At 44.1% G+C, this 23005-nt stretch overlaps 1 protein-coding gene across 1 annotated transcript; it reads right to left on the reverse strand.

Annotated features, from left to right (window-relative positions):
* Positions 1–403: 403 nt before the first annotated feature.
* Positions 404–3691, reverse strand: LOC130267448 (protein spinster homolog 1-like). The gene is made up of 2 exons (XM_056517287.1): positions 3576–3691; positions 404–1990 (listed from the first exon to the last, which is right to left on the reverse strand). The coding sequence occupies exon 2, from the start codon at positions 1963–1965 to the stop codon at positions 451–453; it is 1515 nt and encodes a 504-aa protein (XP_056373262.1). The 5' UTR covers positions 1966–1990; positions 3576–3691; the 3' UTR covers positions 404–450.
* Positions 3692–23005: the final 19314 nt, after the last annotated feature.

Raw genomic sequence — 23005 nt, forward strand, 5'->3', positions numbered from 1 at the left:
CCACCACACAAGGTGATATTGTACAGCAGTGTTACTCACGCGCGGTCCTCAAGACCCCCCAACAGCTCATGTTTTCAGGATTTCCTTAGTCAATCACAGGTGATATAATTATGGTCAGCAAATCAGGTATCACCACAGTTATTTCACCTGTGAAAGACTAAGGAAATCCTGAAAACATGACCTGTTCGGGGGACTTGAGGACCGCGCTGGATGCACACTGTTGTACACCATAAAAGTAATTCTCTGGAAATATAGGGGGGGGGATTGGAGAATTTACTAACACTTGCATTTTACCCACCAGCACACTTGATTTATGAGCGGCGCACACCTCACCCACCTGGTGATTGCGGCGTAGAGAATAAGGGGTAAAGTGGAACATAGAACAAATGCAGTTATTTTTTTCTTAATTTTTTTTAATGAAGTAAACGAGATAAAGGCAATGACTTTTCCTCAGTCTGAAGCGCGGTCCTCATCGGCAGGAAGCAGTGAGGAGGAGGAGGATGACGGAGGTTCTGATTCCATCTCTGCTTCTTTTTCGTCCCTCTCTATATATAGGGCCGTGGCCATGAAGAAGGCCCCTCCGATGACTGCCATTATGGTGCAGGTCATGAGGGCATACTCCAGGCTGCGGTATTTGAGAAGAGGGGATTTGGCATATCCTCGTTTGTAGGTGTCAGATATCAGGCCGATGAGGTACGGGCTGCCGGCGTCACCTAGGAGGTGATAGATTGTCATCTGCACGGCTAGGGCTGAAGATCTCCTCCACGGAGTTACTACTTTTAGTATAATGTCAGATATGAGGGTGAAATTTACTGACAGAAGCGTCTCTCCGATGAAGATAAAGATGTTGGGGGCAACGAGGCTGATGTTGCCAAAAGTCAATGCCAACAGAAGAAAAGGGGCGGAGAGCATCATCGCGCATCCACACACAAGCGGGTCCGCCCGTGGGTTGGATTTGCGATATCTTTTACTTATCTCCGTCCCTGCTACAACTCCCAGAATGCCGGAAACGACTGTAACCACACCAAATATTAGGATGTCGTGATAGTCACACGGTTCAGCACGGCAAGGGTCCTTCTCTTGTAGGAGTGTTCGTGCGTGGGTCAGGTATGACGGACCCCATACACCTATGGCTCCCACTATGAAGGATACCGCCGTCGATCCCATGGTGGTTAACATGAAGCTTCGATTTTTAAATAGTTTTTTCAGATCTGTCGCCCATTTGGCAAACTTCTGGGATTTGTTGTTCTTCTTCCCGTTTGTAGTCGTTCTTGGAAGCTCCTTTGTGACCAAAATCATGAAAGCCACAGCTATGAGGCCCAGGCCAGGGGTGACCCGAAATGCCCAGTGCCAATCGCCCCTTGCTGCATCAGTCACTTTGGGCCCGATGATGTATCCTAGTCCGCAGCCTACAGGTATGACGGAGTAAAACACGTTCAGCATGCGGGTCCGCTGGTCACTTGTAAAAAGGTCTGCAATGATGGAGGGGGCGATGGTGCAGAAAGTCGCCTCTCCAGCTCCCACCAGTCCACTCGTCAGCAGGAAGAGCAGGAAGTACCCGTCAGGGATGAATGACAGGGTAAGTGTCATGCTCAGCCAAATGGTGACTCCTGCGCAAACAGTATATTTCTTATTACAGTGGTCGCCCAAATATCCGGCAATTGGTGCGACCAGCACGTAGCTTCCAATGAACAATGTATTCAATAAGCCGGACAGACTAGCATTGGTGTCATATGCTTTCTGTATATAAGGCAGCACCCCCGCCACGCTGGAGCGATTTGCATAGATGAGCAAATTAACAAAGGCGAGGATCACTACGGTGATGATGGAACGTGCGGTGGACATCACGCTTAGAGATGGCAGGTTCTGCCTCTCAGGGATATCGCCCTTTTCTACATCCATATCACTATGGTCCTCCATTGCTTCTTCCTCCTCCTTCAGCAATGGGTCTTGTGGAGAGGCCATGGTCACAGGTCAGAGCCTGAAAACACTAGAGAGAGAGAGATAAGTGAAGACATTAGACAACATGTCATCATTCCTGTCATTATACAATAGATCCTTCATACAGAGCAGAAATGTCCAGCACAGAACCACAAGATAACACTAAGACCATCGCAGCCTCAGAAGAAGACGCTTCTCTATAAGTGTTTTATATGGAGGCGTCTTCCCCGAGGTTACCAATGTCTGATAACTCTGAACCTGTCCGGTCCTAGTAATATCTGATAACCCTGAACCTGTCCGGTCCTAGTAATATCTGATAACCCTGAACCTGTTCGGTCCTAGAAATATCTTATAACCCTGAACCTGTCCGGTCCTAGTAATATCTGATAACCCTAAACCTGTCCGGTCCTAGTAATATCTGATAACCCTGAACCTGTCCGGTCCTAGTAATATCTGATAACCCTGAACCTGTTCGGTCCTAGAAATATCTTATAACCCTGAACCTGTCCGGTCCTAGTAATATCTGATAACCCTAAACCTGTCTGGTCCTAGTAATATCTGATAACCCTGAACCTGTCCGGTCCTATAATATCTGATAACCCTGAACCTGTCCGGTCCTAGTAATATCTGATAACCCTAAACCTGTCCGGTCCTAGTAATATCTGATAACCCTGAACCTGTCCGGTCCTAGTAATATCTGATAACCCTGAACCTGTCCGGTCCTAGTAATATCTGATAACCCTGAACCTGTCCGGTCCTAGTAATATCTGATAACCCTGAACCTGTCCGGTTCTAGTAATATCTGATAACCCTGAACCTGTCCAGTCCTAGTAATATCTGACAACCCTGATTCTGTCCGGTCCTAGTAATATCTGATAACCCTGAACGTGTCCGGTCCTAGTAATATCTGATAACCCTGAACATGTCTGGTCCTAGTAATATCTGATAACCCTGAACCTGTCCGGTCCTAGTAATATCTGATAACCCTGAACCTGTCCGGTCCTAGTAAAATCTGATAACCCTGAACCTGTCCCAGTAATGGCGGATTATAAGGGCTTGGCTGTATGGTCACTGGGCCATGTGAACTTCATACTGTAGATACAATTGGGCTATCCTGCTATATACATTTACTAATAATGAACCTACCCCACCTCATTGGGATCTATCCGTACCCTATATGACTTTCTGCCACTAGTTGATTTGAAAATGTTCCCTTTCGGAGTACCCAGAGTATTTCTATTGTTAGTACACACAGTTCTATTATATAATATTATATTTCTGCCCTAATATTTCTGTTATTCTTTTACTACACCACCAAATCTTTCTCATAGACTTATATCTTTTAGAACTTCATGAATTAGGACTCTTTTTCTTGGGGGCTTTTTTGGGCATAATTGCATTTTAGCAGTTTTGCAAGAAAAAGCTCTGGTCATGTTACTATCTGTGCGTTTTATTATGTTTAATGCCTAAGCCAAGTATTATCACAATGCTATGAGGAATATAACTTTTGTTGTTTCTTTTGGAAATTAATTTCTTGGGTTTTTTTTGCTAAAAAAAAAAAGCAACAACAATAAAAAAAAATCTGACAAACAAAAAGCCCTGTGTATGTATGAATAGAAGCGGCTGAGACTTACCTTGTGGTTCTCTCTTCAGACAAGGAACGGTCAAAATCTTGAATTCTCTATCGCAAATAGAAACTCTCTAAGAAACACTTTACACCACAGGTTGTGAATGCAAAACACACTGAAGAGACTGCGGCCGGCGCGCACCTCCTTGTACAGCTTACGGTGACATCATCACAAGCATGTGTGACATCACAGGGTTCTAAACCATCTTCAGGTATGTGTATATCTGTATAGTAAATGTGAGTAGCCATATTAGTCCAGTGATGCAGATTGTAATACCTTTTTTATTCGACTAACAGAATTTTGTAGAGACAAACTTTTGGGATTCCTCCCTGATAATTTATAAAGTCCTTTGATCATTAGTCCTTGACTATTGGACTTGATAAAGGGAGGAATCCTGAAAGCTTGTCTCTACAAAATTCTGTTAGTCCAATAAAAAAGGTATTACAAGAGACTGCAACATATTTTTTGATTTGTGTGTATATATATATATATATATATATATATATATATATATATATATAGTTCCAAGTGTGAGTAGGTGCCTCCAGCTAGGATCCGGGTCCAGGATCCTGCATACGTATTTCCAAGGAAAATGCTGTGGCACTCAATGTATGGTGAAAAAATGAAAACTATTTATTCATCCCAAATGTGCAAAGAGCAACGTTTCGATGGTCTCACACCATCATTATGAAGCCACTTGATAATGATGGTGTGAGACCATTGAAACGTTGCTCTTTGCACATTTGGGATGAATAAATAGTTTTCATTTTTTCACCATACATTGAGTGCCACAGCATTTTCCTTGGAAATACGTATGCAGGATCCTGGACCCGGATCCTAGATGGAGGCACCTACTCACGCTTTAGGAGTGCTGCTTTCTTCTTTGACATATATATATATATATATATATATATATATATATATATATATATATATATATTAATATACACCTAGAAATACATCAAGTACATAAAAACATCTTTTAGAAAAATATTTCTCCAGGCCTGCCGAGTATATCCCCGTACTTCACAGTGTCTTTCTAGTTTATATATTTTAAACTAGGACCAAGAGCATCCTGGGACTTAAAGGGGTATTCCAGGCCAAAACCTTTTTTTTATATATCAACTGGCTCCAGAAAGTTAAACAGATTTGTAAATTACTTCTATTAAAAAATCTTAATCCTTTCAGTACTTATGACCTTCTGAAGTTAAGGTTGTTCTTTTCTGTCTAAGTGCTCTCTGATGACACCTGTCTCGGGCAACGCCCAGTTTAGAAGCAAATCCCCAGAGCAAACCTCTTCTAAACTGGGCATTTCCCGAGACAGGTGTCATCAGAGAGCACTTAGACAGAAAAGAACAACCTTTACTTCAGAAGCTCATAAGTACTGAAAGGGTTAAGATTTTTTAATAGAAGTAATTTACAAATCTGTTTAACTTTCTGGAGCCAGTTGATATATATAAAAAAGTTTTTGCCTGGAATACCCCTTTAAGATTGAACCGATTATTATTGATATATGTCATGAATGCATCAACGGTCAGATGGTCGGACGACCAAATGATGAACACATCGTCTACATACCTCCCATACCATGCGAGGCATGTGGAAAATGGATTGGTGTCAGAAAAAATAAACTGCTCCTCCCACCAAAAAACTAAAAGCTTAGCCCGAGCTGGTGATGACTTTGCTCCCATTGAAGCACCCGTGCGCTGCAAATAAAAATTGTTACCAAACATAAAATAATTGTGTTTTAACACAAAATCTACCACCTCAATGAGGTAATGTCTCAAATCCACAGAATATTTAGAAAATCTCATCAGTATATCCGAGATAGCTGATAATGCCAGGTTTTGCGGAATACTGGAATAGAGCGATTCAATGTCCAAGTAAGCCATGACAGAGAATCGCTCCATGTGAATTTAGTTCTTCTGACCAGGAGTTTACTGAAAATTCAGATTGTTCAGATACCACGGACACTAGCGGGGACTCAGAACCGCAATATGTGAACACTCACAAGAATCGCAATGCGAGAAGACAGTCAAAAAACGAGGAAGGTGCGGTGGCAGAAAACATAGGAAGAAGAGCTTCGGAGCGTAACAAGGACAAACGGAAAAAGTAATAAAAGAGGATTTTCAAGTCATTAACATTTCTGCACAAATCATTACAGATGAAGAAACCTCGGTCCTGTGGAAAGGACTGGGTTTCTCTCCTACACATCATTTTGATGTTTATCGGACAATTTTGGATATAAATAAATTTGTGAGAACTTTAACAGTTAAGAAACATTTTTTTGTGGAAAATGCTGATGAACCATCGGACCCACCTCAACTTTCTATAAACCCTGATTTACCACTAATGCATACGTTAGCAGAACAAATTGCTTTTAGAGATCTCTGTCTCTTTGAAAATAGTGGGATATCTATTTGTGATGAAGTGAATACTGCACATACCTTCTCCACTAAAAACCCAAATTTTTACCCCATACAGACCAGACCAGCAATTTTTGATTGGTTCCAGGACCTTATCATGAAAGATTTGGTTAATCTACAATCAAAAGTAATGTCCTAATTTGAATAAAAAGGAGGCTGCTGCCATAAAGAAATTAAAGAAAACAAAAATTTGACGATCCGATCCGCCGATAAAGGCGGCTCGGTAGTATGTATGGACACGGGACTGTATATCAATTTAAATGAAAATCTACTATCTGATAATAAAACTTACCTTAAACTTTGTGGGGATCCCACTGAACCTTTTAAAAAAGAACTGTTGACTCTGTTGGAAGAGGGGAAAGCCAGATCTATTTTGACCCAAAAAGAAGTGGATTATATTTTCGTGCCTGCTCCAATTATTCCTATCTTCCACTCGCTACCCAAGCTGCATAAGGACCGATTCCCGCCGCCAATGCGTCCGATCGTGGCGGGGATCAGATCCCTTAACGAGCACCTATGCGAGTGGTTGGACTCAGTACTGCAACCTCTGGTTATGCAATGCCCAAGTTATATCAAGGACACTAAGCACTTGCTAAAAATCATGGATGAATTCACATGGAGCGATTCTCTGTCGTGGCTTACTTGCGACATTGAATCGCTCTACTCCAGTATTCCGCAAAACCTGGCATTATCAGCTATCTCGGATATACTGATGAGATTTTCTAAATATTCTGTGGATTTGAGACATTACCTTATTCAGGTGGTAGATTTTGTGTTAAAACACAATTATTTTATGTTTGGTAACAATTTTTATTTGCAGCACACGGGTGCTTCAATGGGAGCAAAGTCATCACCAGCTCGGGCTAAGCTTTTTGTTTTTTGGTGGGAGGAGCAGTTTTTCTGACACCAATCCATTTTCCACATGCCTCGCATGGTATGGGAGGTATGTAGACGATGTGTTCATCATTTGGTCGTCCGACCATCTGACCGTTGATGCATTCATGACATATATCAATAATAATCGGTTCAATCTTACGTTTACCCACACATGGTGTAAAAGTGAAACCCCCTTTTTGGATGTCATATTACGTGGCAACCCTGATACAAATAAAATTGAGGTTGATCCTTGCAGAAAAAAGATATCAGGCAATACCATCCGAAGGGAAATTCATGCCATTCCAAACAAACAGTAAGAGCCATACCAGTAGGTGAACTTATACGAATTAAGCGGAACAGTTCTTCCGCCGAGGTGTACCGCAGGGAAGCTGATGCAGCATGCACACGCCTGGCGGCTCGAGGTTACCCTGGATGGCTCTTGAAAAAAGCTCGGTCGAGAGTGGATCCTATAGATCGAAAATCCCTATTTACAAGTAAGCAACCAACTGAATCACAAGATTGTCCTACATTTGTCACCACGTACAGTCCAGAATTTAATGACATCAAACGCATTGTAATTAAACACTTACCTTTGCTATCAACAGATCCCACGGTAGGGGAGATTATAAAGTCAGGTGTGAGATTTGCAGCGAGGCGGGCACCTACTCTATCCAATCTCCTTGTTCCCAGCATGGTGGACACGGCTAGTGTTACCACCCAGTGGATTAGCACCAAGAGCTTCCACAAGTGCGGTAAATCGCGGTGTGTGGTATGTCCCTTTGCCGAAAAATGCCAGAAAATAGAAGGTACAGTGGATGGCAAATGCCATGTCATTCACAACTTTATAAACTGTGATAGCACTTTTGTTGTATATAAAATCATGTGCACACAATGTCACTTAACATATGTGGGTTCCACCAAAAGGTCCCTAAAAAAACGCATGCAAGAGCACATTAGACATGCTGCTGGCCCTTTAAGCTCGAACATTTCTAACATATCTAAACATTTTCTAATATGTCATAATTCAGACACCACTTCCCTCAGGTTCTCAGGCATTGAGAAGGTGAAGCTAAATAAAAGGGGAGGTTACCATATTCGATCCCTCCACAATAGGGAAATCATGTGGATTTACATAGTTACATAGTTACATAGTTAGTACGGTCGAAAAAAGACATATGTCCATCAAGTTCAACCAGGGAATTAAGGGGTAGGGGTGTGGCGCGATATTGGGGAAGGGATGAGATTTTATATTTCTTCATAAGCATTAATCTTATTTTGTTCCAGGAATGTATCTAATCCTGTTTTAAAGCTGTTAATTGTTCCTGCTGTGACCAGTTCCTGAGGTAGACCGTTCCATAAATTCACAGTCCTCACAGTAAAGAAGGCGTGTCGCCCCTTGAGACTAAACTTTTTTTTCTCCAGACGGAGGGAGTGCCCCCTCGTCCTTTGGGGGGGTTTAACCTGGAACAGTTTTTCTCCATATTTTTTGTATGGGCCATTAATATACTTATATACGTTTATCATATCCCCCCTTAAACGTCTCTTCTCAAGACTAAACAATTGTAACTCCTTTAATCGCTCCTCATAGCTAAGATGTTCCATGCCCCATATTAGTTTAGTCGCGCGTCTCTGCACCCTTTCCAACTCCGCAGTGTCCCCTTTATGGACAGGTGACCAAAACTGAACAGCATATTCCAGGTGAGGCCGTACCAATGCTTTATAAAGGGGGAGTATTATGTCCCTGTCCCTTGAGTCCATGCCTCTTTTGATACATGACAATATCCTGCCGGCTTTGGAAGCAGCAGCCTGACATTGCATGCTATTCTGTAGTCTGTGATCTACAAGTACACCCAGATCCTTCTCTACCAGTGACTCTGCCAGTTTAATCCCCCCTAAGACATACGACGCATGCAGGTTATTAGTACCCAGATGCATAACTTTACATTTATCCACATTGAACCTCATTTGCCAAGTGGATGCCCAGACACTTAGTCTATCCAAGTCATCTTGTAACTTATGCACATCCTCTATAGACTGTACCGTGCTACAAAGCTTGGTGTCATCTGCAAAGATAGAAACAGAGCTGTTAATACCATCCTCTATATCATTGATAAATAAATTAAACAACAGCGGTCCCAGTACTGAACCTTGGGGTACACCACTAATAACCGGGGACCAATCAGAGTACGAATCATTGACCACCACTCTCTGGGTACGATCCATGAGCCAGTGTTCAATCCAGTTACAAACTAAAATTTCCAAACCCAAAGACCTTAACTTACCTGTCAGACGTCTATGAGGGACAGTATCAAATGCTTTAGCAAAATCCAGAAACACTGTATCCACAGCCATTCCTCTGTCAAGGCTTCTACTCACCTCTTCATAAAAGCAAATTAGATTGGTTTGACAACTTCTATCCTTAGTAAACCCATGCTGGCTATCACTTATAATACAATTATCCCCTATGTATTCCTGTATGTAATCCCTTATAAGTCCTTCAAACAATTTACCCACAATGCACGTTAAACTTACCGGTCTTTTGAATTGCATTTAACCCCATGGACTAAATAGCAAAACAGATTTAATATTACATTACTGATATGTCTCTGAATAATTTATCTGTGTTTGGTCCCATGTTTTTGTTTTAATCACGCGCACATGTGATGTGGACCTGTCCCTTCCCTTCCTGTGGGAATGGGGAAAATGCCCTGGAGTATATAAGGGTGCCTCATTTGAGGATCTACAGGCTATGAGTAAGGATCGATAGATCAGAAACGCGTCAGCCATGCTTGGGACCCCCCTCTGTTTGTGCAATATTTCATATTTTTGATATGTTCACGGTTTGTCTGCCACCGTGAAGGCTTTTAAGGAAGAACCCTGAATAAAGACGGACGTTTTACTTCTACTTGCTGCCTTTTTTAGTATTTTATTTTAGTTTTATCCACTGTGCCAGGGATGAAAATGATTCCAAAAGAAACTAACTCAACTGTCTATGCTCCCCCGTTGCTCCAATATTGGTGTCCCGTTCTCTGTTCGCCGCCTTCTGCTTTTCCTGCAGGTCAGCGAATCACGGTGCGCTCAGTGTCATCATTGTTTCAGCACCAGTTTTACAAATCAGTGTGCCTCCAGCTGTTGCAAAACTATAACTTCCAGCATGCCTTGACAGCTAGAGACTGTCCGGGAATGCTGGGAGTTGTAGTTTTGGACCACCTGGAGAGACACTGTTTTGAAAACACTGCCTTAGTCAGTATTTTCCAACCTGGGGACTTCCAGCTGTTGCAAAACTACAACTCCCAGCATTCCCCTGACAGTCTTTAGATGTCCAGGCATGCTGGGAGTTATAGTTCTGCAACAGCTGGAGACACTCAGGTTTGGTAGGTAGGTCCTTAGTCCATTGTTTTCCAACCTGGGTGCCTCCAGCTGTTGAAAAACTCTAACTCCCAGCTTAAGACTGTCCGGGCATGCTGGGAGTTGTAGTTTTGCAACAGCTGGAGGCCCCCAGGTTGGGAAACACTAACTACGGCAGTGTTTTCGAAACATTGTCTCTCGATCTGTTGCAAAACTACAACTCCCAGCATGCTCGGACAGTCTTAAGCTGGAAGTTAGAGTTTTGCAGCAGAAGGTGGCATTTTGGTGGGTAGTTGGGCCCTTAGTGCAGTGTTTCCCAACCTGAGTGCCTCCAGCTGTTGCAAAACTACAACTCCCAGCATGCCCAAACAGCCAAAGCCTGTTTGGAAAACACTGGACTAAGGGCCTACCTACCAAATGTAACGTGGCCACCCACCTAACAACCAAACATATTACCTACCTAGCAAATGCTTTTCCTGCCTACCTAACAAACGTATACCGTATATACTCGAGTATAAGCCGAGTTTCTCAGCACGATTTTTCATGCTGAAAACACCCCCCTCGGCTTATACTCGAGTGAACTCTCCGCTGTCAGTGGTCTTCAACCTGCGGACCTCCAGAGGTTTCAAAACTACAACTCCCAGCAAGCCCGGGTAGCCATCGGCTGTCCGGGCTTGCTGGGAGTTGTAGTTTTGAAACCTCTGGAGGTCCGCAGGTTGAAGACCACTGCGGCCTTCGACATCATCCAGCCCCTCTCAGCCCCTTTAGTTCTGTACTCATCTCCGCTCGGCGCTGGTCCGGTGCTGCAGGACTGTCATGTGGGATAGTGGTTCCGGGCTGCCATCTTCATCGGGGGGGGGGCTCTTCTTGGCGCTTCGGGCCCGGAATAGTCACGTTGCCTTGACGACGACGCAGAGGTACCACTATCCCACCGGACGACCTCCCCACCGGACAGTCCTGCTGCCCGGGCTTGCTGGGAGTTGTAGTTTTGAAACATCTGGAGGTCCGCAGGTTGAAGACCACTGTATCAGACATTGACAAGCGGTGATGATGATGACATGTGGTGATGATGACAAGGGGATGATGAAGGGGGGGGGTGTGGGATTATGACTAGTGTTGCTCTCGAATATTCGCAATTCGAATATTATTCGCGAATATAGCGCTATATATTCGTAATTACGAATATTCGTTTTTTGGTTTTTTTTCTTCACAGTACACATCACAGTGATCACCCCTCTCTGCTTCCAGCTTGTGTGGTGTAAAGAAGGCTCTAATACTACTGCGTGAGACTGGCGTGCGAAAATTCGCATATGCGAAAATTAGCATTTGCTAATTTTCGCATATGCTAATCTTGTATATGCTAATATTCACACATGTTAATTTTCGCATACGCGAATATCGCATATGCGAAAATAAAACGAGAATATAACGAATATTCGCGAATATATGACGAATATTCGCGAATATATGACGAATATTCGTCCATATATTCGCGAATATTCGCGAATTCGAATATGGCCTATGCAGGGGGGGGGGGTGTGGGATGATGACAGGGGGATGATGAAGGGGGGTGTGGGATGATGACAAGAGGATGATGACAAGAGGATGATGACAAGGGGATGATGAAGGGGGGTGGGGATGATGACAAGGGGATGATGACAAGGGGATGATGAAGGGGGGGTGTGGGATGATGACAAGGGGATGATGAAGGGGGGTGGGGATGATGACAAGGGGATGATGAAGAGGGTTGTGGGATGATGACAAGGGGATGATGAAGGGGGGTGGGGATGATGACAAGGGGATGATGAAGGGGGGTGTGGGATGATGACAAGGGGATGATGACAAGGGGATGATGAAGGGGGGGGTGGGATGATGAAGGGGGGATGATGACAGGCGGTGATAATGACAGGCGGTGATGATGACAGAGTGATGATGATGAGGGTGTTAATGACGGGGGTCTGGATGATGACAGGGGGGGGATGATGTATTTCCCACCCTAGGCTTATACTCGAGTCAATAACTTTTCCTGGGATTTTGGGGTGAAATTAGGGGCCTCGGCTTATATTCAGGTCGGCTTAGACTCGAGTATATACGGTAACCTACCTACCTAGCGGCAAACCTTTTACTTGCCTTCCTACCAACTGAACTTACTACCTGCCTAAATAACTTGCAAACTTACTACTTGCCTACCTACTTAGAGAATGTTCTACTTACCTAATTTACGGCTTGCAAACGTACTACCTGCTTACCTAGCAAACATATTACCTGGGTGGAGGGGGGGGGGGAGGCCCAGGCATATTCTTTGCACAGGGGCCCTCTGTTGTCTCTGTCCGCCCCTGGGTACAGAGCAGCCAAAAGTAGCAAAAATGTGCACAAATTTTACAACTATTGGCTGATCTGTGTCAGGTGCAGTGCTTTATAAATTTCCCTGATGGAATAAACAAAAACATAATAAAAGCTCCACATTGAACATTACCCCCTTAAGGACCCAGCCCAAATATACCTTAAGGATCCGGCCATTTTTTGAACATCTGATCACTGTCACTTTAAGCATTAATAACTCTGGGATGCTTTTACCTTTCATTCTGATTCCGAGATTGTTTTTTCGTGACATATTCTACTTTATGTTAGTGGTAAAATTTTGTGGTAACTTGCATCATTTCTTGGTGAAAAATTCCCAAATTTGATGAAAAATTTGAAAATGTAGCTTTTTTTTTTACTTTGAAGCTCACTGCTTGTAAGGAAAATGGATATTCCAAATAAATTATACATTGATTCACATATACAATATGTCTACTTTATGTTTGCATCATAAAGTTGACATGTTTTTACTTTTGGAAGACATCAGAGGGCTTCAAAGTTCCGCAGCAATTTTCCAATTTTTCACAAAATTTTCCAAATCGGAATTTTTCAGGGACCAGTTCAGGTTTGAAGTGGATTTGAAGGGTCTTCTAATATGAAATACCCCACAAATGACCCCATTATGAAAACTGCACCCCTCAAAGTATTCAAAATGACATTCAGTAAGTGTGTTAACCCTTTAGGTGTTTCACAGGAATAGCAGCAAAGTGAAGGAGAAAATTCAAAATCTTCATTTTTTACACTCGCATGTTCTTGTAGACCCAGGGGTAATAGATGAAAAATCCCCCCAAAATTTGTAACCCAATTTCTCTCGAGTAAGGAAATACCTCATATGTGTATGTCAAGTGTTTGGCGGCTGCACTAGAGGGCTCAGAAGGGAAGGAGCGACAATGGGATTTTGGAGAGGGAATTTTGCTGAAATGGTTTTTGGGGGGCATGTTACATTTAGGAAGCCCCTATGGTGCCAGAACAGCAGAAAACCCCAACATGGCATACCATTTTGGAAACTAGACCCCTCAAGGCATGTAACAAGGGGTCCAGTGAGCCTTAACACACCACAGGTGTTTGACGACTTTTCGTTAAAGTCGGATGTGTAAATGAAAAAAAACAATCTTTTCACTAAAGTGCAGTTTTTCCCCCAAATTTACAATTTTTACAAAGGGTAATGGGAGAAAATGCCCCCCCAAATTTGTAACCCCATCTCTTCTGAGTATGGAAATACCCCATGTTAGGACGTAAAATGCTTTGCGGGCGAACTACAATGCTCAGAAGAGAAGGAGTCACATTTGGCTTTTTGAAAGCAACTTTTGCTGAAATGTTTTTTTGGGGGCATGTCGCATTTAGGAAGCCCCTGTGGTGCCAGAACAGCAAAAAATACCAACATGGCATACTATTTTGGAAACTACACCCCTCAAGGAACGTAACAAGAGGTCCGCTGAGCCTTAACACCCCACAGGTGTTTGACGACTTTTCGTTAAAGTTGGATGTGTAAATGAAAAAAAATTTTTTTTACTAAAATGCACTTTTCCCCCTAAATTTTACATTTTTACAAGGGGTAATAGGAGAAAATGACCCCCAAAATTTGTAACCCCATTTCTTCTGAGTATGGAAATACCCCATGTTAGGACGTAAAATGCTCTGCTGGCAAACTACAATGCTCAGAAGAGGAGGAGCGCCATTGAGCTTTTGGAAAGAGAATTCGTTTGGAATGGTAGTCAGGGGCCATGTGCGTTTACAAAGCCCCCCCCGTGGTGCCAGAACAGTGGACCCCCCACATGTGACCCCATTTTGGAAACTACACCCCTCACAAAATTTAATAAGGGGTGCAGTGAGTATTTACACCCCACAGATCTTTGGAACAGTGGGCTGTGCAAATGAAAAATTTAATTTTTCATTTTTACGGACCACTGTTCCAAAAATCTGTCAGACACCTGTGGGGCATAAATTCTCAATGTACCCCTTATTACATTACGTGAGGGGTGTAGTTTCCAAAATGGGGTCACATGTGTCGGGGGGTCCATTGTTCTGGCACTATGGGGGCTTTGTAAACACATGTGGCCTTCAATTCCGGACAAATTTTCTCTACAAAATCTCAATGGCGCTCCTTCTCTTCTGAGCATTGTAGTTTGCCCGCAGAGCACTTTAAATTCACATATGGGGTATGTTCTTACTCAGAAGAGATGGGGTTACAAATTTGGGGGGGCTTTTTTCCTATTTTCCCTTGTGAAAATGAAAAATTTAGGGTAACACCTGCATTTTAGTGAAAAAATATAATTTTTTTCATTTTCCCATCCAACTAACTTAAATGAAAATTTGTCAAACACCTGTGGGGTGTTCAGGCTCAGTATACCCCTTGTCACGTTCGGAGAGGGGTGTAGTTTCCAAAATGGGGTCACATGTGGGTATTTATTTATTTTTTTGCGTTTGTCAGAACCGCTGTAAAATCAATTTAGGCCTCAAATGTACATGGTGCGCTCTCACTCCTGAGCCTTGTTGTGCGTCCGCAGAGCATTTACGCCCATATATGGGGTATTTCCGTATTCAGGAGAAATTGCATTACAAATTTTGGGGGTCTTTTTTTCCCTTTTACCGCTTGTGGAAATAAAAAGTATGGGGCAACACCAGCATGTTAGTGTAAATTTTTTTATTTTTTTTACACTAACAGGCTGGTGTAGCCCCCAACTTTTCCTTTTCACAAGTGGTAAAAGGAAAAAAAGACCCCCAAAATTTGTTGTGCAATTTCTCCCGAGTACGGCGATACCCCATATGTGGCCCTAAACTGTTTCCTTGAAATACAACAGGGCTCTGAAGTAAGAGAGCACCATGCGCATTTGAGGACTAAATTAGGGATTGCATAGGGGTGGACATAGGGGTATTCTACGCCAGTGATTCCCAAACAGGGTGCCTCCAGCTGTTGCTAAACTCCCAGCATGCCTGGACAGTCAGTGGCTGTCCAGAAATGCTGGGAGTTGTTGTTTTGCAACAGCTGGAGGCTCCGTTTTGGAAACCCTGCCGTACAAGACGTTTTAAATTGTTTATTGGGGGGGGGGGGGGGGGCAGTGTAAGGGGTGTATATGTAGTGTTTTACCCTTTATTAGGTGTTAGTGTAGTGTTTTTAGGGTACTTTCACAGTGGCGGGTTACGGTGAATTTCCTGCTAGGAGTTTGCTCTGCGGCGAAAAATTTGTCGCAGCCCAAACTTGAAGCAGGAAATTTACTGTAAACCCGCCTATGTGAATGTACCCTGTATGTTCACATGGGGGGGGGGGGGGGGGGGAAACCTCCAGCTGTTTCAAAACTACAACTCCCAGCATGTACTGACAGACCGTGCATGCTGGGAGTTGTACTTTTGCAACAGCTGGAGGCACACTGGTTGGAAAACCTTCAGTTAGGTTCTGTTACCTAACTCAATATTTTCCAACCAGTGTGCCTCCAGCTGTTGCAAAACTACACCTCCCAACATGTACTAATCACCGAAGGGCATGCTGGGAGATGTAGTTATCCAACAGCTGGAGGTACCCAACTACAACTCCCAGCATGCCGAGACAGCTGTTTGCTTTCTGGGCATGCTGGGAATTGCAGTTTTGCAACATCTGGAGAGCTACAGTTTTTAGACCACTGCACAGTGATCTCCAAACTGTGGACCTCCAGATGTTGCAAAACTACAACTCCCAGCATGCCCAGACAACAAACAGCTATGTGGGCATGCTAGGAGTTGTAGTTTTGCAACATCTGGAGGGATATAGTTTAGAGACCACTGTATAGTGGTCTCAAACTGCAGCCCTCCAGCTGTTGCAAAACTACATATTCCAGCATGCCCAAACAGCTGTCTGGGCATGCTGGGAGTTGTAGTTTTGCAATATCTGGAGGGCTACAGTTAGAGACCACGGTCTCAGACTGTAGCCCTCCAGATCTACTTACCGGCTTCCGTAGGATCCCGGCAGCCGTCCTCTTCAGACGTAGGTCACGCCGCCCGCCAATCAACGTCGCCGCAGCCTCCGGACGGGTAAGTGGACGTCGGCGCCCGGTCCCCTTCGGTTCCCCATTCTGCCCCGCCTATTGTGGGTGGGCAGGACGGGGAAAACGAAAGTTAACCCCCTGCCCCCGGTCTGCTATTGGTCGTCGCCTCTGACGATCAATAGCAGACCAATAGCAGGGATAGGAGGGGTGGCAACTCTGCCACCTCACTCCTATGCCTACAGGGGGATCGTGGGTGTCTTAGACAACTGCGATCCCCCTTCTATTCCGGGTCACAATTAGTGTTGCTCGCGAATATTCGCAATTCGAATATTATTCGCGAATATCGCATATTCGCGAATTCGCGAATTTTGCGAATATAGCGCTATATATTCGTAATTACGAATATTCGTTTTTTTTCTTTTTTTTTTCTTCACAGTACACATCACAGTGATCACCCCTCTCTGCTTCCAGCTTGTGTGGTGTAAAGAAGGCTCTAATACTACTGTGTGAGACTGGCGTGCGAAAATTCGCATATGCGAAAATGCGCATGTGCGAATTTTCGCTTATGCAAATTTTCGCATCTGTGAATTTTCGCAAAAGCGAAGTTTTGCATATGCGAAAATAAAACGCGGATATAACGAATATGCGAATATTCGTCCATATATTCGCGAATATTCGCGAATTCGAATATGGCCTATGCCGCTCAACACTAGTCACAATTAGTGTTGAGCGGCATTGGCCATATTCGAATTCGCGAATATTCGCGAATATATGGACGAATATTCGTCATATATTCGCGAATATTCGCATATTCGGTATATTCTCGTTTTATTTTCGCATACGCGTAAATCCGCGTATGCGAAAATTAACATATGTAAATATTAGCATATACTAAATTAGCATACGCGAAAATTAGCATATGCGAATTTTCGCACGACGGTCTCACACAGTAGTATTACAGCCTTCTTTACACCATACAAGCTGGAAGCAGAGAGGGATGATCACTCTGATGTGTACTGTGAAAAAACAAACAAACAAAAAAAACGAATATTCGTAATTACGAATATATAGCGCTATATTCGCGAAATTCGCGAATTCTTGAATATGCGATATTCGCAAATAATATTCGAATTGCGAATATTCGTGAGCAACACTAGTCACAATAGACCCGTATCACCCGGAATCGTCGCAAATCACAAATGTGAATTCACTTGCGATTTGCGCCGATCGCCGACGGGTGGGGGGTCTAATGACCCCCCTGGGCATTTGCACGGGGTGCCTGCTGATTGATATCAGCAGTCACCCCGGCCCGGTCCCCGCCCGGCGCGCGGCGGGGAGCGAAATTCCTACGGGAGTATGGATACACCCAGGGTCCTTAAGTACCAGGACGTCAAGGCGTATCCATACGCCCTAGGTCCTTAAGTGGTTAAAGGGGTACTCCGGTGGAAAAAAAAAATGTTTTCAAATCAACTGGTACCAGAAAGTTAATGGAAGAAAAAAAGCACACGTGCAGGGGTGGGCCTCCAGCTGCTCCAAAAAGGTCCAATTAGAAAATTAAAACTTCACCTTTAATGTTACATGTTAAAAACAAAGGATATCCATAGTGAAATAAAAGGAAGGAAGGGAAACCGACGCGTTTCGAGCCTATACTGGCTCTTAGTCGTGGCACGACTAAGAGCCAGTATAGGCTCGACTAAGAGCCAGTATAGGCTCGAAACGCGTCGGTTTCCCTTCCTTCCTTCCTTTTATTTCACTATGGATATCCTTTGTTTTTAACATGTAACATTAAAGGTGAAGTTTTAATTTTCTAATTGGACCTTTTTGGAGCAGCTGGAGGCCCACCCCTGCACGTGTGCTTTTTTTCTTCCATCATCCTCCGGGACACGGCCCGCATCCTGCCTGCCTTGCTCTCCTGCAACTACGGAGCTCCTGTATCCAATACCGCACAGTGGTGAGCTGAATCCCCTTTTTTCTTTTTCTTTGCACCAGAAAGTTAACCCTTTCATGACTCAGCTATTTTTTTTTTCTGGCTCACGTTTTTTTTTCCTCCTTAAAGGGGTACTCCGGCGCTAAGACATCTTATCCCCTATGCAAAGGATAAGGGATAAGATGCCTGATCGCGGGGGTCCCGCCACTGGGGACCCACCCCCATGATCTTGCACGCAGCACCGCATTGGAATCAATCCCCAGAGTGTGTTTGCTCCGGGTATGATTACTGACGATCACGGGGACGGAGCATTGTGACGTCACGGCTCCGCCCCGTGTGACATGAAGCTCCGCCTTCTCAATGCAAGCCTATGGAAGGGGGTGTGACAGCTGTCACGCCCCGTCCCATAGGCTTGCATTGAGGGGGCAGAGCGTGTACTCCTACATTTGTGTAGTTCTGACTTTTTGATCACTTTTTATTACATTTTTTTGGGATGTAATGTAACGAAAAATCACCAATTTTTTGGCCCTCCTAGGGGTCTATCATAAGCCATCATCAGATTGCTTACATAGATCAATGTAATGCTATTGCATTACCTTGATCTATGAAATCTGTACTTGATTGCTAAGGGCTGCCTAAGTGAACCCTAAGCAATAACAGAGCCATGGAAGATGCCGAGGACACGGTGCTTCTCTAGCAACCCATAGCCCCCCTGCGTTTACATCGCGCGGGGGGCTATGGGACCACTAGACACCAGGTAATAGCGGCATTTAATGTTTAAATGCCGTGATCTGTATAGATCACGGTATTTAACCACTTAAATGATGGACATGGGAGCGATCTCCGATGTCCGTCATTACCCACAGATGTCAGCTGCTGATAGCTGCCATGTCCGCCCACCCGACCCATGATGTATATATATGTCATGGGTCGGAAAAGGGTTAAACAGATTTCTAAATTACTTCTATTTAAAAATATTAATCCTTCCAGTACTTATCAGCTGCTGAATACTACAGAGGAAGTTCTTTTGTTTTTGAATTTCTTTTCTGTCTGTCTATGGTGCTCTTTGCTGATCTATGGGGATTTGCTTCTAATCTGGACAGTTCCGGCCACGGACAGAGGTGTTAGCAGAGAGCACTTTATGCAGACTGGAAAGAACTACACAGCAGCTGATAAGTACTGAAAGAGTTAAGATTTTCAAATAGAAGTAATTTACAAATCTGTTTAACTTTCTGGCACAAGCTAATTTGAAAAAAAAAAATGTCCCACTTTTTCCACCGGAGTTTCCCTTTTAAAGGGGTTCTCCAGCATTTCAAAAGATATCCTCTATACACCGGATAGGGGATAAGTGTCTGATTGCGGGGGGAAGTGTATGGAGTGCTGGGTTGCGCTCTCCATGTAATCTCTATGGGAGAGACAGAAATACACGCTGGAGTACTCCTTTAAATGGTACTATTAAACAAATACAGTTCATCCCCCAAACCAGAAGCTCTCATATGGCTATATCAATAGAAAAAGAGTTTTGGCTCCTGAAAAATGTTTGATTTTTTTTTCCATTTACCAGGTGCAGGAATTGCAACAGTTATCCTATAGCGCCACCCAATGTATAAAGAAAGTAATGCAGTGTACAGTTTTTAAGGGATATCCAGCCTTGGATAATTGATGGACTATCCTCAGAATAGGTCATTAATATTTGATCAGTGGGGGGTCCGACTCCAGAGTCCCCTTAAAATCCGCAGCCTCTTGAATGTTTACCAGCGCATTCTGTACTATTAGTAGTGCCAGTGTAGTATCCCAGCATGCACCTGAGCCTGGTGAGAAATGCAATGGCACAGTAGGGGTTGAGAGGAAGGGGGGAATGATGTGGCACAGGGGGTGATAAAAAGGGGAGAATGGAAATGGCACAGGGGTGGATAAAGGGGGGAATTAAGTGGTACAGGGGGGGGCTCAGAGGGGAGCATGTGGCAAAGGGGGTGATAAAGGGTGGGATTTAAATGGTACAGGGGTGATAAAGGGGGAAATGAAATGTCACAGGGAGTGATGAAGGGGATGAAATGGCACACGGGTTATCAAGTGGGGGGGGAATGATGTGGCATGGGGGGTTCAGGGGGGAAGAAATTAAGCGACATGGTGGGGATCAAGAGGCATAATGAAGTGGCACAGGGGTTGATCAAGGGGGGATGAAATCAAGAGGGAATCAGGGGGTGATAAGGTGGAATTGAAATGGCACAGGGGGTGATCAAGGGGGTAAACAATACAGGGGGTGATAAAGGGGGAATGAAATGATACAGGGGGTGATAAAGGGAGGGAATGAAATGATACAGGGGGTGATAAAGGGGGGATTTAAATGATACAGGGGGGGGTTATAAAGGGGGTAAATAATAAAGGAGGGTGATAAACGGGCGGGGGGGAGGGATGAAGTGCCCTCCAAAGGCAGTTTTGTAAGCCAGGTCTGACCTGGCTTTGACTTGCGACATTTTGGGAGGGTTTTGCAACTTTTTTTTTGCCCACATGCACCATTTGCATAAATTTGCAACCACTGCAAAGTGAAAACTTAAAGTGTGGTGTCCCGGTACCGCATCTTATACGGTACCTATATATGTGTGGGTCCCCATAGCCAGAGTCCCTAGGACGTAGGGATCCCTGTTGTGTAGCCTACCCCTTGTCGCCTCTTTTTCCAACTAATTGCCTAGTAATTTATGTAAGGGTAATGTAAATATAGCAATATATGTAAATAAATGGTTAATTACCGGTTCCGTAGCGTTGCAGGACCTGCGGGACACGTGACTAGGTAAACTCTATGGTATTCTACTTAAGGACCTTTGGAGGCCCTGTGACGTATGCAATCCCATTACTCTGTGTAATGGTGAATGACAGATGTTCGGACCAATCGAATTCACCCTTCCCCCTGCCCATATAAGGGAGCGGCAGCCATCTTTTCTCTCTCTTGTTCCTGGGCTGTCAAACGAGAAGGATCTGCGCAGAAACTATCGCAGTGAGTTAGGCCCGAGCCTTGCGGCAACGGCTGAGTAATTCAGAATATAGAGTGTATCAATTCCCAGACACTCTGCAGCATCACCGGACCTAATATAACCCCTAAATCCGGATGGATCTGCAAATATCTACCCTAAATTCAGAGACTGTTTAACTAGCTCAAGGTCCGCAACAACTGTCAGTCACTGAGCAATATAAGGACTGTTTGTACGAGACTGTTACTGTGCCTTGGATGTATCGCAAGCACTTAAGTAAGGTTGTTAAAGTTCAAGTTCAATCTCCTTGGGGACCTTCAGTCATTTCATGCACCTATCGTTACTGGGAAGGGCGGCGATAGGCCGGAGAATTACCTCAGCATACCAGCCCTCAGCCTGGCGTCACGAACTTAACATTAACCCCTCATATACCGATACCATACCACCACTACCATACACCCCCCAAGGGCTACCACAAAAGTTACTTAGGTAAGGCTGTTTGCTGCTTCATGCGAACCCACAAAAGTCTAAAAACAAGCATGTGTGACATTTTGTGCACCCCCGAGTAAGCTCTAAATGCAATGATAAATCTCCAACCTGGAGCACAATGCATTTGCCGGCTATGGGGACTGGCAAAGCCTGTGCAGTCCTAGCGCCGATGGCGACGGACGCCCGGGGATTCCATAGTGTGCATTGACCCGTATACATTTCATACCCTGGTTGGGAAATACTGCCATAATGGAAAGACTTGCGCCTTTTTCTGTTTTTTGTTTTTTTTAACTCAAAAATGGCATGTGATTATGTGACCTAACAGTGATCATGTTTTTGGTTTTTACAATTTGTTATAAGATATTCAGCAATGCACATGTTCTACCACTTGGTGGCAATGTTGTCTTTCACTCTTTTACACTAAGCATCAACTGGAGTATTTTCTTCTTTTTTTTTCTTTTACAAAATGAAATAAACTTTCCTCTTATAATAAAATAACCCCTTCATGACTGCCGATATTCCTTTCTATGAATGTCAGTAACGGCCGTTATTGTAGAGTGCCATTGTTTATACAGCGCTTCAGAATGACGGACGTACCGGAGATCGCACAGATGTGGGTCGGGTGCCTATGCTCATATGAGTGCTTTGTATGTTGTGATCTTCACTTTGGTTAAAAAAAATGTATACTGTTGCTACATTGTGGTGTCCCGGTGCATTGCCGTGGAATGAGATTTGCCATAGAATGAGATGGTCCGCCTCCATCACATCCTATTGGCTCTCTCTTGTCACGTGACATATTTAAACGTCACGCATCGATGCGCACAGCAGTGTCAATTTGGCTATCACAGGGAGAGGATCTCCTCACCCTGTGATAGCTGAAGCTGTACGGAGCTCTCATGGCCTCTGTGGCCCGACAGAAGTTCACACATGTACGCAGCTCATACGGCTGCCTCATATACATTTACTGTTGATCCACAGCGCTATCGGGATCCCTATGCCCGATGGCGCTGTCATCAGGATCCCCACGCCCGCAGCTGTACTCCCCGTCCCCCGCAGCTCTACTCCCCGTCCCCTGTGAACG

This window comes from Hyla sarda, chromosome 4 (assembly GCF_029499605.1).
Source record: "Hyla sarda isolate aHylSar1 chromosome 4, aHylSar1.hap1, whole genome shotgun sequence".
In the NCBI taxonomy this organism is placed as follows: domain Eukaryota; kingdom Metazoa; phylum Chordata; class Amphibia; order Anura; family Hylidae; genus Hyla; species Hyla sarda.